We start from the raw sequence: 16,980 nt of genomic DNA on the forward strand, positions 1-16,980 counted from the left end.
GAAAAAGTCCTGTGATCAGAAAGAAGTGGGGGGAAGTTTTCAAGCATATAGAAGATCAGATGGTGCCTAATGTGTATATATATATATACTACTGTGTATATATATATATATATATATATATGTAATTTTTTTACTATCAATTACAGCTTCCCACACTCCTAGACAGCCGTTCTCAAGGTATCAATCTGAGATCTTGGGGAGGAATATTATCTGATATGTCACCAAGAATTCAACAGGTGAGTAGCCTGATAGTAGTAATTATAATTTCATTATGCCTTTCCACCATTTACCCCACTTATGTCAAATAATTTAATTGTATCTCAAACCTGTTCAAGGAAAAGTACATTTGATCTTTCTATCTAGCGATTTCAAAGCACCTGTTCACATCCCAAATTATCTGTGCTCTTATGTAAGAGGTGAAAGAAAGGAACCACCCTTCTGATTTAACATCAGAAAAGAAATGCCTCTGGCAATAACCAACTTGCCTGGTGTGGCACAAATCATCAGAGGACTTACAGTTGAATCTAAGTCTTTTCAGTTCTGAAGTGGTTCATTATTCTGTTATAGTCTTAAAATTCACATAAATACTGCCAATAATAATAGCGTACACCTTTATAGATTACAAGCACTCTTCTGTTTTGCCTATGTTGGCTTATTTTATCTTAAAGAAAACAATTGACTTTTGTTTTGTAAAAAGATGTGCACATTTTAATTAACATCTGGTTGCACAAGTCTTCTCCCATATAGAAATGGATTCTTCCACACAGTAGATGAGAGGTGCTGGGGATATGATAATGAACAGGCAGATTTGGTTATGGCCCTATGGGAAAGAGAGATGGGAAAAAAGCAATTTTCTTCAAGTGTGATGAGTGTTATGAAAGGGAGGGAAAAGTTAAAATAGGTTTTTTCCAAACTTTTCCTCCTTTATTATTCGCAGCTGACTTGGGCTCCACCAACCTGGAAAATTGCAAGGTTGGAATCTGTCTTTATAAAACTCATCTCAACCTGGGCCAAGTATGCACACTGATATGTGGGAAAGTTAGAGAAGAGCCCGTTATACTAATGTTTACCTGCTGCAGTGGAAGTCTCTGTTAAGCATTCTTTTCTTCATAGCATTTTAAAAACTCAGACCAGTACAATAAGGCTGAAATTTATGGAGAATGTGAAAAAATCCCCAAAGTATATCAACACTCTTAGTTCTGAGTAGAAGTTCCAGAAGGCTTCTTGACTGTCTAGATAGCAAGTCTAATCATTTGTGAACTAGGTTAAAGCAGAAGGTCCAGTTTATATTAATTAATATTACACCATTTGACCTGAGAACAGTCCCTTCATCTCTGAGTGCTTTGACTGAATGAGCAACATAATAATGGTAATAACCCCTTACAAGATTCTCATAAGACTCACTGTGTTGAAGCAATTTGAGATTCTGACTTTATTGAAGCGTAGACGGTGATTATAGGCATGACTCGCTGTGTGGATTCTACCTGGGCTCATCAGTTTCAGAGGGCAAGTGTTGGCATGTGGACAAAGAGACGGATGACAGGTAAACATGGCTTATTGCAATAGGGGAACTGTTTTCAGTCTCACCTGATTGAATCCTAATGGTTTTATAAATTTCCAAGTACCACTGAAAGCAAAGCAAGTAATAAGGTGTGTTATAGGAATAAAAGCAGCATTATTTTAATTTTGCATTTTCCCCTAAAGCAAAGCCAAATGGCATTATGGGAGCCAAGCTACTGGCAACTCCAGCAGCCTTCTTCTGAGTTCTCGGCATCACAGATCTACCCTCAAAGGACAAGGCCAGCAAGCACTATAGGTTTTCACATGGAGAAGAGAAGACCATCAGCCTCCTCTTAGCTAGCACATAATTGAAAACGTGTTTTTTCCAGGAATGGAGACTTCATCTGTTCTATATTTGCTAGAATTTTAAAACACACACATAGACACATACACATGCACACACACATAGAGGCACACACATGAGAAAACCACAAACCACACCTTTCAGGGAAATGGAAGAATTCATTGGTAAAATTAAGCTAATAAGATTATTTCTCAAATGTAACAAAACTAAATTTTAGATGATTTAGCCAAAGAAATTTGCTCTAATCTTGCAACATAATAATTCCCCCATTATTTTATTTCCTCCCTTTTCCCCCCAGCATCCCCATCTTGGTTGGACAACAGAACCAAAGAACTGGCTTAACAGCAAAATATTTTCTGCATTTGCTCAAGGACACATCCCCAAGGAATTCAAATAAAAGGGACTGGAAGAAGAGAAGCTGTACTACAATCCTGTAGGGTTCACTCTGTGATTTTCTTTCAGGCTCATCCTAGTGTTCTACTAGTCGCTAAGTATGTGGCAGTAGGTTTTGTTTTTTACAGCTGGATTAAGGGTTGCTGAGAATATGGATGTTTTCTTTTAAATGTGGAAGTCAAACCCAAACTTTGGAGCATTGACCTCACAGTAGATTATGACTCTGGCTGCCTTAAAGTAACCCGAAGCCTTTTCCTTGCCTTAGTTTATCCGTCGGCCGAGTGTGCAGGACTTGCTGTGGGTAACCAGGCCCCTCATCCAAAATGGTGGTCCAGAGACCTTTACAAAGCTGATGGGCATCCTGTCTGACCTCCTGTGTGGCTACCCCGAGGGAGGTGGCTCTCGGGTGCTCTCCTTCAACTGGTATGAAGACAATAACTATAAGGCCTTTCTAGGGATTGATACTACAAGGAAGGATCCCATCTATTCTTATGACAAAAGAACAAGTAAGTCTTCTGAGTTCTGCTTATAAATTGGCCTCTCATGTTGGTTAAGCTGATGGTTTAACACTTCCAGGTGAAACCAAACCTGGGATTGCATCTGTCTTGTCTTCTTGAGTGGCCTTAGGCAAAGAGACTTCCCCCAGAAAGTCCACTTCCCCTTGCAGAAAGGAGGCGTTGCTTACAAGCAATTCTGGGCATGAACCACAGAAAGAGCTGAGGCCCACTTGGAAAGAAAACAGAGGGGCCATTTCCCACTGATGTAATTGAACTAGGGTTAAGTTCAAGAGGAAGAGAATGATCCACAAGGAAGCAACCCAGAGTTGCAGGCAAAGCTCAGGTCAGGAGGGCCCTGGCAAGTAAACACGACTGTGGGATGCGTTTAAAACACAATGCAGTGAAAATCTGTGTGTGTAGTACTGAATTACACTCCAAATGCCAAATTCCTGGCAAGTCATCTTCCCCACCTTTCACTTTTTTTTTTTTTTTTTGTCTTCTATGGAGTAAAGGAGGGTGGAGTGGGGAAGAAATGTAACTGGGTGTCCCTCTAGTTAAAAATTAAAAAGAGGCAGTAAGGGACATGACAAAAGTAGTTGGACCCTAAGATAGCTACACACAACAAAGCAGCCAAGCAGCTAATTGAAGGGAAATTACTGAGGCTCAAGCTGAGATTCCAAGGGGCGGGGGCCTTGTTTGGCCTCTCAGTCCCTTTCATCTTGGAAAGGCCTCCGTTCCTAGCAATAATCAGAGGCAGGCTTCTCAGCCTCCTTCTTCTAAAGCAGAATAAACCATAGGGCATGCCCCATCCTTTGTTTCTCTGATGAGGCCATTACTGAGAGGCACTGTGGCATTTTGCTACTAATGATGAGCTTGTTTTTGGTGGGGTACAGCCTATTAATTTAGGTTATTGGTCAAATCCTCCAGCATGGAGTTGAATGAGACATGTGATGTGGCTACACTAATGACTATGTTGAATTAGGAGCAATGGGGAGTTTCTGTAAAGTCTGTCCTTTCTCTCCTGGCAGCATCCTTTTGTAATGCATTGATCCAGAGCCTGGAGTCAAATCCTTTAACCAAAATTGCCTGGAGGGCAGCAAAGCCTTTGCTGATGGGAAAAATTCTGTACGCTCCTGATTCCCCCGCAGCACGAAGGATACTGAAGAATGTAAGATCCCAGCTGGGCTTCCCCTGTGAACTTTGGACCTCCCAGAATTGAGTGAGTGAGAGAGAGAGAGAGAGAGAGAGAGAGAGTGTGTGTGTGTGTGTGTGTGTGTGTGCGTGTGTGTGGTGTGCCTTCCTGGTAGCGCGTCTCATGTTTGTTTTTGCTAAGTGAACTCTTGGGTTTCCTCCCCCATCCACAGTCATCACTGGAATGCTTTGCTTCAGTGCCCCTGCCTGGGCCCTCCCCTCTCTACTGCAGCCTACAATGAGGTTTTCTTTCCCACTGATTGAATTATATCCCTAACGGAAGGGTTCACAATCCTCTGAATCCTGGCTACCCAGAACAGATAAAGATAGGGAGGAAGGGAGGAAGAGTATTTGCTCCCAGGGGGTCCAAATCTAGCTTTAATGAGGGAGGTTCCGAGAAAATTATATCATCAATATTACATGGACTTCTGACATACTAAGAAATTAGATTATGTTGTCCCAGGAGGTTGGGAGATTGTGAATTGTTCTGGGAAACAGCAATAGACTGAGAAAATAAAAACACTTCCTTGGAAAGCCTTTCCCTAATACTAAGAGACAGGGGCAGAAAAGACACAACTAAAAGTTCTCTCTCACTTTTTTCTCTCTGTTTGTGTCTCTGTCTCAATCTCTGTCTGGTTTTAGGCCAACTCAACTTTTGAAGAACTGGAGCGTGTTAGGAAGTTGGTCAAAGCCTGGGAAGAAGTAGGGCCCCAGATCTGGTACTTCTTTGACAACAGCACACAGATGAACATGATCAGAGTAAGGGTGGGGTTAGAAGATGGGGAGGGCTGGGGAGGGGAGGAGGAAGGTGTGGGGGCAGGAAAGTTCCCTTTATTTCCTTTTCCCAGGAAAGAGTTAATCGCTACGGGAGTTAGATCAAAATACAACAAGCAGGCCCCAAAGGCCCTCATTCCAGAAGCAGTCACTAAGTGGGGTCACTGACTTTGGATGAGAAATATGTTTCTTGAATTCTGGGGAAGTCTAAAAGCTGCCACAAAACCAGTGGCTTCTGGAGTTTCCTGCTTTTATGATTTCACACATGGGCCTCAGATTCAAAGAGACATCTCCCCAAGGGGCCAGCTCTGTAATGCCGAACATGGTCGAGTGTGCTAGTCTGGTCTCATTTTCAGCTTTGCAAAACCAAGACAAGAGTTCTATATACCAGGGACACTCAAAACCAAAATATTCATAAACCAAAGAAAGCTTTATACCATTTTCTATGCCCCCCTCTGGCCCCTCCTTTGCCCCATACACATCTTCCCTCTATTCTAGAGGCCCATAGGCTAGGGGAAATGGGATATAGATAGGTATGCCTCAGAGTGGAACAAACTCCCTAGCCATTTAGGGACCCTTAGAGTCTCTATCCTCAATCACTAAAAATTAGAAATGGCTGAAGAACAAGACCAAAGATCCTGTGGAATTTCTAAGCTGGGACTGTATTTCTTCTTTCCAAGGATACCCTGGGGAACCCAACAGTAAAAGACTTTTTGAACAGGCAGCTTGGTGAAGAAGGTATTACTGCTGAAACCATCCTAAACTTCCTCTACAAGGGCCCTCGAGAGAGCCAGGCTGATGACATGGCCAACTTCGACTGGAGGGACGTATTTAATGTCACCGATCGCACCCTCCGCCTGGTCAATCAATACCTGGAGGTAAGGGGCTGTAAGCCCCACAGTGGGCCCTTTGAAGATAGCCCCATGAGTGGGGCCAGAGATCTGTTAGCAAGTCAAGTGGTCTTGAATTTAAGCTTTCATTTTCCCCACCGAAGAAACAAGAGTTCCTACATCCCCTATGCAGTTGTGATTCTCTAACAGCTTAAAACCATTTCCTCTTCACATCTCCTACCTCCTAATGCTGGGCTCCTCCTCCTATAGCTCCCTTTAAGCATCTGTGTCTGTCCTCAACCCTCTCCTGTCTGCCATTGCAGACATCTATGGCCAGTGTCCCCTCAACCTCACAGTCCTACTGCTTGCCAGACACTCTTGCCCCCAAGTTCTACAAGCACATCAGCCTCAACATGTTCTCCCCACCAGGAAACATATCTTCTCCTAGCCCATCAAACATATCCTCCTCCTGCATTTCCCATCCTGATTAACGTCATCAGTGTTTGCCCAAATTCTCAAGCTAGGAATTTTAGGGTCATCCCTAATTTTCCTTCACCCTCCACACAGTAGCTGTCACTTACTGAACGGTACTTTATGCCAAACTCTATGCCAAGTACTTTTACACACATTTGCTTCATTTAATTCTCACAGCTCCATGGAGCTTGCACCATTATCCTTGCCAATTTGTGGATGAGAAGCCAGGGCTTAAAGAGGTTAAGTAATATCTCATGCATGACCATCAGGAGTAGCAAAAAGGATCCACCTCTGGAGGCGCCTGAGTTCAGAGCCTGCCCTTTTGCTTTCTCTTACCAAGCTTTGTCTCCTCTCCCTCCTCAATATCACTCAACTCTGCCTCTTGCATTCCAGGCTCTCTGAGGACTAGAGGCCTTCTCATCTCTGCACCAGTACGTTCCAAGGGCTTCCTATCTGGATTCCAGGGTCCAGCTTCTGTTAGCCCAGGCATTTCTCTACCCTGGCACCAGAGTTATGTTCCACACACCTGCTTACATTGTTTTCCTATTTAAAATCTTAATGACTCAACCCCAGTATAACACAGTTCCCTTCCAAATCCGTCCTACCCCACCTTCCCAGCCCCTGCTCACTGCACACCCTCAACTCTGCTATTCTGGCCCTTTCATGGCCACAGGAATTCCCAGTCCATGACCTCTCAGGTTTCTACCCTTTGCATATGCTGTTTTCATTGCCTATTTATTAGAGCTCTTCGGTCACAAGCTTTTGCTTAAACAAAAAGAAAGCATTTATTGGTGGACATAAATAATGAAGTTCAGGGGGATCCAATAGTTGGAGGCCAGCGAGAGACCCCTGTATCCTTCCACTTCACTTTTCCACTCGCCTTTGCTCAGCTTCATCCCTGGCCCCAGCTGCTCACAGCCCTTGGCAGTCATCTATATACCAAAAATCCCTTTCCATAGCAGAAGCCATGCTCCCAGAGAGTTTCCCTGTCAGCCTGGTTCCTGTACCCTCCCCTGTGTACTGATTGGGAGGCCTGGGTCATCTGCCCACCATGGGGCCATTACTATGAGCAGGATTACTGTGAAGTGGAGGAATATGTTTCTCCAAAAGAAGAAATGCAAGGTAGAAAAGTGTGTATCTGCCAACGCCTAAAACGATTCTTCCTTTGAGCTTCTACTCATTCGTTCTTTGAGACTCAGGACTCAGTTTTCAAATGTCACTTCTGATTTGACATAGGTTTAGTCATTCACTCCTCCGCTTCCTGGCCCTCTCTTCACACCTGTCTCGGACCCTTCTCCCAGATATTTAGAGGTGGCTGTTGACACATCCATCTCTGGCTGAGCAGCTAAACTGGAGTTACTTAGAATCAGAGAGCATATCTTAGTCATTTTCAAATTGTCAACCTCACATTCCCGGGAAATGTCTCCATCTAAGGACTGATCACTCTTGCCCATGGGCCAGGTCTGTGTCTCTGTCATCTAGAACCATTGAAAGGTAGAGGCTACTTTGAGCAATAGGAGAGGGAATTAACTCAACGGCCCTTGGGAGCAACTCCTCTTGTCTCAGACTTTTGAGTCCTGAGGATAACAAACTAATGAGGAAAAGCCTCACTCTATCTGTCACCTGGTGCTCTTGAGGACTTTCTGTTGCCCTAGTGCCACCACAACTTTTCCAGAGTATGTGATCCTCCCTCTCCAAACTCTGCAAGTGGCAGCACAGGCTCCCCAGTGGCCTTTCAGAGGGTGCCAATCATGGCAGCAGCACCAAACTGCAGGCAACTACTAAGTGATCCCCAGCTTGTCTGAAGATGAGAATTACCTTGAATGCTTTTTACAAATTGGTTCTTTTCAAAAGTTTTTTAATTTTTAAATTACTTTACTTTAAGTTCTGGGATACAGGTGCAGAACGTGTAGGTTTATTACATAGATATATGTGTGCCATGGAGGTTTGCTGTACCTATCAACCCATCATCTAGGTTTTAAGCCCTGTATACATTAGCTGTTTGTCCTAATGCTCTTTCTCCCCCTACCCTCTACCCCCTGACTGGTTTTGGTGTGTGTTGTTCCCCTCTGTGTGTGCATGCGCTCTTGTTTAGCTCCCACTTATAAGTGAGAACATTTGGTGTTTGGTTTTCTGTTCCTGTGTTAGTTTGCTGAGAATGATGGCTTTCAGTTTTGTCTATGTCCCTGCAAAGGACATTATCTCATTTTTTAATAGCTGCATAGTATTCTATGGCGTATATGTACCACATTTTCTTTATCCAGTCTATCGTTGATGGGCATTTGGGTTGGTTCCACGTCTTTGCTATTATAAACATACATGTGCATATATCTATAGTAGAATGATTTATATTCCTTTGGGTAGATACCTAGTAATGGGATTGCTGGATCAAATGGTATTTCTGGGTCTAGATCCTTGAGGAATTGCCATACTGTCTTCCACAATGGTTGCACTAATTTACACTCCCACTAACAGTGTAAAAGTGTTCTTAATTCTCTACAGCCTTGCCAGCATCTATTGTTTCTTGACTTTTTGTTGTTGTTGTTGTTGTTATTGTTGTTGTTGTTGTTGTTGAGACAGAGTTTCGCTCTTGTCACCCAGGCTGGAGCGCAATGGCGCGATCTCGGCTCACCACAACCTCCGCCTCCTGGGTTCAGGCAATTCTCCTGCCTCAGCCTCCTGAGTAGCTGGGATTACAGGCACACGCCACCATGTCCAGCTAATTTTTTGTATTTTTAGTAGAGACGGGGTTTCACCATGTTGACCAGGATGGTCTCGATCTCTTGACCTTGTGATCCACCCGCCTCGGCCTCCCAAAGTGCTGGGATTACAGGCTTGAGCCACCGCGCCCGGCTGTTTCTTGACTTTTTAGTAATAGCCATTCTGACTGGCATGAGACAGTATCTCAATGTGGTTTTAATTTGCATTTCTCTAATGATCAGTGATGTTGAGCTTTTTTCATATGTTTGTTGGCCACATAAATGTCTTCTTTTGAGAAGTGTCTGATCATATCTTTTGCCCACTTTTTGATAGGGTTGTTTGTTTTATTCTTGTAAATTTGTTTAAGTTCCTTGCAGATTCTGGATATTAGACCTTTTTCAGATGGGTAGGTTACAAAAATTTTCTCCCGTTCTGTAGGTTGCCTGTTCACTCTGATAATAGTTTATTTTGCTGTGCAAATGCTTTTTAGTTTAATTAGATCCCATTTGTCAATTTTGGCTTTTGTTGCAATTGCTTTTGGTGTTTTAGTCATGAAGTCTTTGCCCATGCCTGTGTCCTGAATGGTATTGCCTAGGCTTTCTTCTAGGGTTTTCATGATTTTGGGTTTTACATTTAAGTCTTTAATCCATCTTGAGTTAATTTTTGTATAAGATTTAAGGCTGGGGTCCAGTTTCAGATTTCTACATATGGCTAGCCAGTTTTCCCAACACCATTTATTAAATAGGGAATCCTTTCCCCATTGCTTGTTTTGGTCAGGTTTGTCAAAGATCAGATTATTGTAAATGTGTGGCGTTATTTTTGAGGACTCTGTTCTGTTTCATTGGTCTATAGGTCTGTTTACAAAACAGATTATTGAGCATCAGCCCAGATTGACTGGCTTGGAATTTCCAGGGAAGACGGCTGGTTATCTGCATGTTTGCAGATCCATTAGGCTTGTGGACCCTTGGAGTCCCTTGTACAGTTATTCAGTTAACATCTCCCTCCTCTCATGATGCCTCTGCCTGCTAAGCCCTTATTCCCAGCCAGGGCCACCACCATCCACCCACTGCTGTTATAAGCAGGACCTGCTGGGAGCAGGGTGGATGGAGGAGAGAGGCTCTATTGCTTTATTTGTGCAGCATGGAGTTCAGTGGTTCTCACAATGTTTTTGTGAAGTGCTATAAAGAATACTCCTTATCTATTTGACATTGCTATCATGAAATAAATGTCTTGTTTTCTTGAAGGATTATTTTTTCCATGCAGCTCCTGCCTAATGCAGCCCCATTCACCCAACAGATTCTTAAGATATATTAATTGCTTAAATGGTTAAGAATTCAGTCTCTGGACCCACAATGCCTGGGTTCAAATTCCTATTACATGTGCCTCAATTTCCAAATCTATAAAATAGGGATATCAATAGTATCCCTATTAATATCCGTAATAGACTTGTTATGAGAATTAAATGAGCTAATTCATGCAAAGCAGTGACATATCATAAGTACTTAATAAATACTAGCTTTTTAACAAAATACAAGCAAAAACACTGCTTAGGAGAGGAAATGATGTTGGTGCCTCCTGTAAGTCAGGCCCAGCCTCCAAGCTGGTGCTCCTCTAGGAATTACAAAGCGGCAAATCACATCCCACCTGCTTCCCAGGAGTTCATGAGGGCCTCCAAGCAGAGGGATATGATGGGGGCAGAAGCCCAGAAGCTGTGATGATGTGGTTTCTGATCTTCCTGCCCTTGGGGTGGGGGAGGAGGAAAGCAAGGGAGTAATGAACAGAAAGGAGAAGACAGCAGGGAGGAAATGTGTGAGGAAGAAACGCATCACTGCAATTTGTCCTGAATTTTTCTGCTTCTGTTCTCATGTTTTGGGAGGTCTGGAGGAGACTTGAAAATCATCCACATGCCCACCCTGAGGATGGCTTAGTAGCAGATAGGCCATGAAAACCCTTTGCTGATGCCTTTCTTTCCTGTCCTGAAGGGCAGGAAAGCCAGGATGTTGCTTCACTGGGCTGCCGAAGTCCTGTCAGGGCTCTGAGCAGAGAGAAGAGGCCCCTCCCAGGAGGGCGGCCTGAGTACCATTCTGGCATTTCTGTGGACCATGGTCTGGTGTCTCAGACTGCCTCTACAATGAGGGCTTCTGCAATCTCATTCACCCCATAAATACATTCTCTCTTTCCTCTGATCCCCTGCCCTTAGCAGGGGAAAAAAATGGAAGTCAGCCCAGTTAGAAGGCAGGCAATGGAACAGAAAAAGAGATGATGGTGACATCTGGGGAGCCTCACATCAAGCATGAGGAGACATTTGTCTCCATAGGCCTTCATATCACCTTCTACAAATCTGAGGACACAGGACAAATGGGTCCTCATACAGGCAAATATCTTAAACTGGTATGTGTATTCATTTGTAGTCCTAGTTTATATATGTCTTTATTCACATATATTTGCCTCTGGAGAGAAGCACAATTAGAAAAATTAATAAATTATTCTTCTTATTACCCTTTAGTTAAAACAAACATACACACCCCTCCCCTTTGGCTTTCTTTGTTTAGCAAAAGGTTAGGCCTGGCACAGATGAAATACTATTCAGAGTTCACAGTATATTTTCATTTCATAATATATTTGAATTTCAGGTCTTGAATTTCACATCAGGAAGCTGAATTCAGCCAGATTTTAATATGAAAATACCTCTGATCAAGGCATGAAATTGTACTTTAACTAGTAACCACTATATTTCTCTAAGCCTTGAAAAAAACGTGTATTAAAATTAACTGCTTTTTCTTCCGCTGTCATAACAGTCAATACATGCACATAACTATTATCTACATGGTGATTATCTTGCTGATGAATTCTCAAAGGCCAGAGTTTCAGACAATTTTTTCTCTGTACTTTGCATGTTCCTGGCCACATGCTACCACCACCCAGAATGTACTCAGGGAACGTATTTTTCAAGATAACCTAAGAAAAAATAGGATTAAGAAGATAAAGCTGCTTATCATGGAATGTACTTTAGAGACAGATATATAAATATTTGTGAATTATCTGTCCTATTGCTTTCTTCTATTAATTCATTGACTCTAGATGTGCATTGGAAGGCTGGGGAGAAATCAAGGGATAATTAGAAAGAGCACAGAAGTCTACATCACACAAAATGTTATTTCAAGGGCCACCAACTAGATCCTAAGCAACTCACAGGCAGTGACCTCATTTTATACCTCTAGTCTCTAAGAAACATAGAATTAGCCAGAAGAAGGAAAATGTGGGCAGGGGGTGGGTTGGGGTCACGGATGGGTGGAGGTCCAAATAGTAATTAGTGGAGCTCATAGGGTGGACTGATACTGAACCTGCTATGAGCCAGCCACATGCTGGGCACTTTTACATGTCATCTCATTCCATACTCCCAATTACCTGCCTAGTTAGTATAATTGTCATTTTATAGAATTAAAAACAGAGACTCAAAGAGGTTGACAGTCTAACGTACCACAGCAGCTAAATGGGGAATCTGGAATGCTAATCCAGAGCTCTCTGGCTCTCATGAGAAAGCTCTTTCTGCTATCATATGCAGGCCACATTAATAGGGGGGCTCAGTAAGTATTGCCTGGATAAATTCTATAATAAATCCAGTGAAGACAGACATTATTTTGTAATATGCAGCATAATAGGCACTATTATGATTGGATATTTTCTGCTTGAAAGTAATTAGATTAGAGTAAGAAGTCAAAAAGATGGGAATTCATTCAGTCATTCATGCATTTGCATGGATTTAACTATCTACATTTGAATAAATGCTGTTAATTCCTGATTCCTTAGATGCTCAAGTGGGAGAGATAAAATAATGCCATAATATTGGTATCTCAGAGGACTGGCAGAACATAATTCAATCTGATAGAGTAGAAACAGATTGCAAAAATTCAAATTCAAAACATCATAAATCCTTTAAGCACTGTCAATTCTTCCTCCAAATTATCTCTGAAATTCCTCCTTCTTCCCCGTATATGGCTTCCATTTATAGAGGCCTGTGCTATCTTTCCCAGCTGGGTGCCAGGCCTCCAGTCTTTTGCTGTTCAGCTCCCAATTGCTTCCAGTAAGATCTTTTTAAAACCTCAGGCTTTCCATGACTTAGCGCCCACAGCTCTGCAGTGACTCCTCATTGCTGTTAAGGTGAAAGCCTTCCCAGTCTAGCCCTTCATGACTCCTCCATGTTCTATGGGACGGCCCTAGACTTCCCGCCTGGTACTGCTGAGCCTTTCCATCCTTCCCCGACTTGACTGCCTGGTCAACACCCATACCCATGCTTCAGGACTCAGGTCCTATGTTTCAGGCCTTCTTTTATGCACCATTCCCTTCCCTGTAGCCATTGATCATGATTTGTTTATATGCCTCAGTACCTTCATGACCCTGAACCCCTTAAGGGCCAAAACTGCCTTACTTTTCTTTTTGACTTCCCAGTAGACACTCATAAATGCTGCTCTGCCCTGTAAAGGTTGAATTTTCCAGCTAAGCAAGAGAGAAAGACAATTTCAAGAGGGAGGAAGAGCATAGCAAAGTACAGAGGCATGAAGCCCAAGAGAAGTGGATGGGCTGGGGAGAGGTGTAGCTGCAGCATCATGGGAGAAGCAGTAGTGCCTGGAGCTGCCCAGTCTGGCTGGCAAAAGCTTTATCCTATGGGTGAAAGGACACCATCTCTTGAACTAATGGGCTCTGTGACTAGAGGCAACATTGCTGTTTCACTGCCTGAAAAGTGAGGATGATAATCCAAATCACAGTTCAAGTAGCCTTCACTGGTGTGGCTGAACCAGGTGTTTGTGGCTGGAATGTGGTCTGATTGGTTAGTGCCCAGCTCTATTGATTACCAGAGGTTTTGAATATAGTAGCTCCCTCCCATGTGCCCAAGTTGTTGGGATGATTCAACAAGAAACTTTGAGAGCTCAAGTGCCCTGCGGTTGTCAGCCACATGATTATCTCTTCCTTTGGACCCAATTAGATGCAGGCATTACCTAGTGGCCCAGTGTGAATCTTTGTGCTCCAACTTGACCTTTTTATTTGTTTCATTATTGTACTTAATTTGTTTATTTTAGAAACAGACATTTTTTAACAGCTGTGCATTTCCTGTCCCTTTGTTTTCCCGTCGTTGTGTGTTTCCTTACTCTCTGTGGGTGAACGTTTCAGATGTCTGTTTGTGGGGCCCAGTGTGCAAGATAAAATTTATTGCAGTGCCTTTGGCCTCTAACTCACCATTCCAACCAACTTGGACAGCCCAAGCCTATTTTATCCAGTGGCTTTTTCCATGTAGTGGGAAATAAATCTTGAATGGTACTGTTTAGATTTGCCAGGAAATTCATTCTGGGATGTTTGCCCACGTCCATTGGCGTTTCTCAAAAGGAACCCCAGGTGTCTACCTTAACACCAGCAGGGCCACTTGAGCCCTCTACTAGCATTCATTGCCTGCTTTGTTCTCAGCCTGAGCTTAGGAGTTATAGATGTAAGAGGTGGGATTATACAGCCAACATCTCTAAGGAGGCCCTTACCATCAAAGACCTCTCCCCCTAGCATGTCCGTATTAGTCAAAATGTGTCCACGTATGCCAGGACATCAGCACAGGGTTGCTCCTCACTTTCATCATCAAGTTTAAACAACAAAAAAAAAGATTTTCTTTCTTTCTGTGCCTCCACTGGACATCATTTCTCACCTAACAGATAATTTAATGTAGCTATTACTAAATGTATTTGAATTACAGACAGAAAGGTTACAGTGGAAGAAGGAAGCCTGCTGCTACTGCAGCTTGTCCTCCCAAGGAGGTGTTTGATTTAGCTGTGTAAACAAATGACTGCATTCTCCAGAGGTCCTGAGCACAGCTGCCTGTGCTGGAGAGGACTCAAACCTCTTCCGCCAGAGTGAACTCTGCTTCCTGGTGAGTGCTAGCAAAACAACTAACAAAGAGCTGTAGGACTTGTGTGGACTTCAAATGGTGGTGGTCCTGCCACTTGGGCTCAGCCACAGCCATTGGAAAACTAAAAGAGAAGCGGGAAGCCCTTTTATTGCTTTATTTGTCATTGGCTGTCACAGGGCATTACAATGGTTCTCTTTGAGATTCTAAGCTCTGGCTGCAGCATTTGCCCAGAATCTACCTCTGAGGCCTTCAGGTGCTGTCTTTTTATTCATTGAAGATGCCCTTTGAATTCTTTTCCCACTAGTGGTGCTAGGTTTATGTTGTGCCCTTTACACTGGCCAGTTCTTGTCTACCTACTTTCTTCCCTAACATTCATGATTTCATGGTTACTCTTAGTGTAGAAGCAGACAGCTTTTACAGATAGACTCCCATGGCCCTAACCTCATGGAACCGACTATGTTCTAACTTATAAGATAATCAGACCAGACCAAATATATCAAAATCAAAAACCTCTGCTGAGAATGTATTCATCTCTGTCTTCCAAAAATACTTATGTATACACATGCACTAATATGCATGTCCATTTGCCAAGATTTTGACTTTGGGGATCAAAGCAAGTACCAATAAGGAATGAAGTCACTTGCTGCAAGGCAGGTGGCTTCCCCATGAGAATGCAAGGCTACCTCATGAGTCATACTTCAGAGGGTGACCCAGGAACTTTTGATTCATGTCCAGAGCAGCTTCTATAATTGCTCTGCCTTGACCTTGGGAAGATGCAGAAAGGATGACATTCAGGATTAGCTTTGTTAGACCTTCCTATGGGCAGAGTTGTCTGACTTTCACCTAATGACTAACAAGCCACTAGTGAGCCTCAGTAGGTAAGGACCCACCCCCTCTCACCTCCCCTACTGCCCAGCTGGGACATGGGCTTTGGCTTCTGTCCATAGCATTGTTCTAACCAGATGAGGTGTTGTAGATCAGCTCGGGATGGGATATATTCCCAGACATATTATTTAAAGAAAATAACTCTCTTCCTCCCCTGATAAACAGCTGTTATGGCTAAAAGGTAACCTGGCTGGGGCTTAAAAGTCACTTGACTCTGTTGACTTTCAAGAAATTTTGCAAAAACAGTAATAAAAATTGTATTTATTGGGTCTTCATTTGTGAGACGATTTGGTATACCACAGTGGTTAAAAACATAGGCTCTCTCCAGAGGAGGTTTACTTTGCCTAGTTGTACCTCATAAGTGAACTTGGACCTCATAAGGTTGTTGTGAGAATGAAATGGGTGAATACGAGTGAAGTCCTTGGACCAGTTTTGGCCACGTAGTAAGCCTTTACTAAGCATTTGCTTTTATTCCTACAGGGGGCACTTGGTAAGCCCTTCGCAAACACCATCTCATGTGATCCTTAGAACAAATCTGTGAGACAGGGCATATCTCCATTTTGTAGATAGAGAAACAGAAGCCACACAGTTAGGAAATGGCAACAGGTCTGTTAGACTTTTAAACACTGTGCTATACCAAGTAGCAAGGAAGACAAAGGGTCAGATGTTTTAGGGTAAATGAACATTTGAGAATCTTTTAAGTTTTTTTCCCCCAGAGATTATCAAGGTATCAATCTAGGGGGGCACATCAGGAAACATGACTATGAATCAGCTGTCTGATAAACCAGCCAGGATGGAGCTCACGTCATCACAGGAGTCAACAATGCCACAGAAAACATCAGCTGCTTATTCCCATATAGATTTCCCCTTAAGACATGAAAGGGGAGTTCAAAGAGAATGGGCCAGATTGCTCTGAAAGTCATATTACTGAAACATATTTATTTTTATTAGCTTTTTTGTTTCAAGAGTTATATTCTCATTAGCACCATAGCAAAAATTTACATTTTATGAATTTCTCCTAGCTTATCGTGATTCTGGGGTAGTATGCAGGGTTGTGTTCAAAACACATAAACCAACTCAACTCAGTAAACATATATTGAGGCCCTATCATGACAAAATGCTATTCCAGAGACCACGGTGAACAAGCTGTGGCCCCGAACTCAAGGAACTTACTGTCTCTAGAGCTGTGCTGGCCAATACAGTAGCCAGTAGCCACATGGGGCTATTTAAATTTGAATTAATTAAAATTAAAAACACAATGCCTCAGATGCACTCGCCACATTTCAAGGGCTCAATAGATATTTGTGGCTCCTGCCTGCCATATTGGACAGGGCAGATATAGAACAATTCCATCACTGCAGAAAGTTCTACTGAACAGTGCTGCTTTGGGGCAGAAGATCTTCTTGTTCAGGAATGTTACACCCCAGTCTGTGGCTAGAGTGTGGCTTACCCTCAGAGTAACGAGTAGGCAGCAGAGACACT

The 16,980-nt window shown here is 42.9% G+C and overlaps 1 protein-coding gene across 1 annotated transcript in view; it reads left to right on the forward strand.

Moving 5' to 3' along the window:
- Positions 1-16,980, forward strand: part of ABCA4 (ATP binding cassette subfamily A member 4) — a 131,795-nt gene that overhangs the window by 39,419 nt on the left and 75,396 nt on the right. Inside the window, exons 7-11 of the mRNA XM_039460931.2 lie at positions 147-236; positions 2,523-2,763; positions 3,783-3,922; positions 4,588-4,704; positions 5,400-5,597. Of these exons, the coding sequence (XP_039316865.1) occupies positions 147-236; positions 2,523-2,763; positions 3,783-3,922; positions 4,588-4,704; positions 5,400-5,597 (786 nt within the window). The remainder of the gene's footprint in view (positions 1-146; positions 237-2,522; positions 2,764-3,782; positions 3,923-4,587; positions 4,705-5,399; positions 5,598-16,980) is intronic.

This window comes from Saimiri boliviensis, chromosome 11, assembly GCF_048565385.1.
Source record: "Saimiri boliviensis isolate mSaiBol1 chromosome 11, mSaiBol1.pri, whole genome shotgun sequence".
Classification (NCBI taxonomy): Eukaryota; Metazoa; Chordata; class Mammalia; order Primates; family Cebidae; genus Saimiri; species Saimiri boliviensis.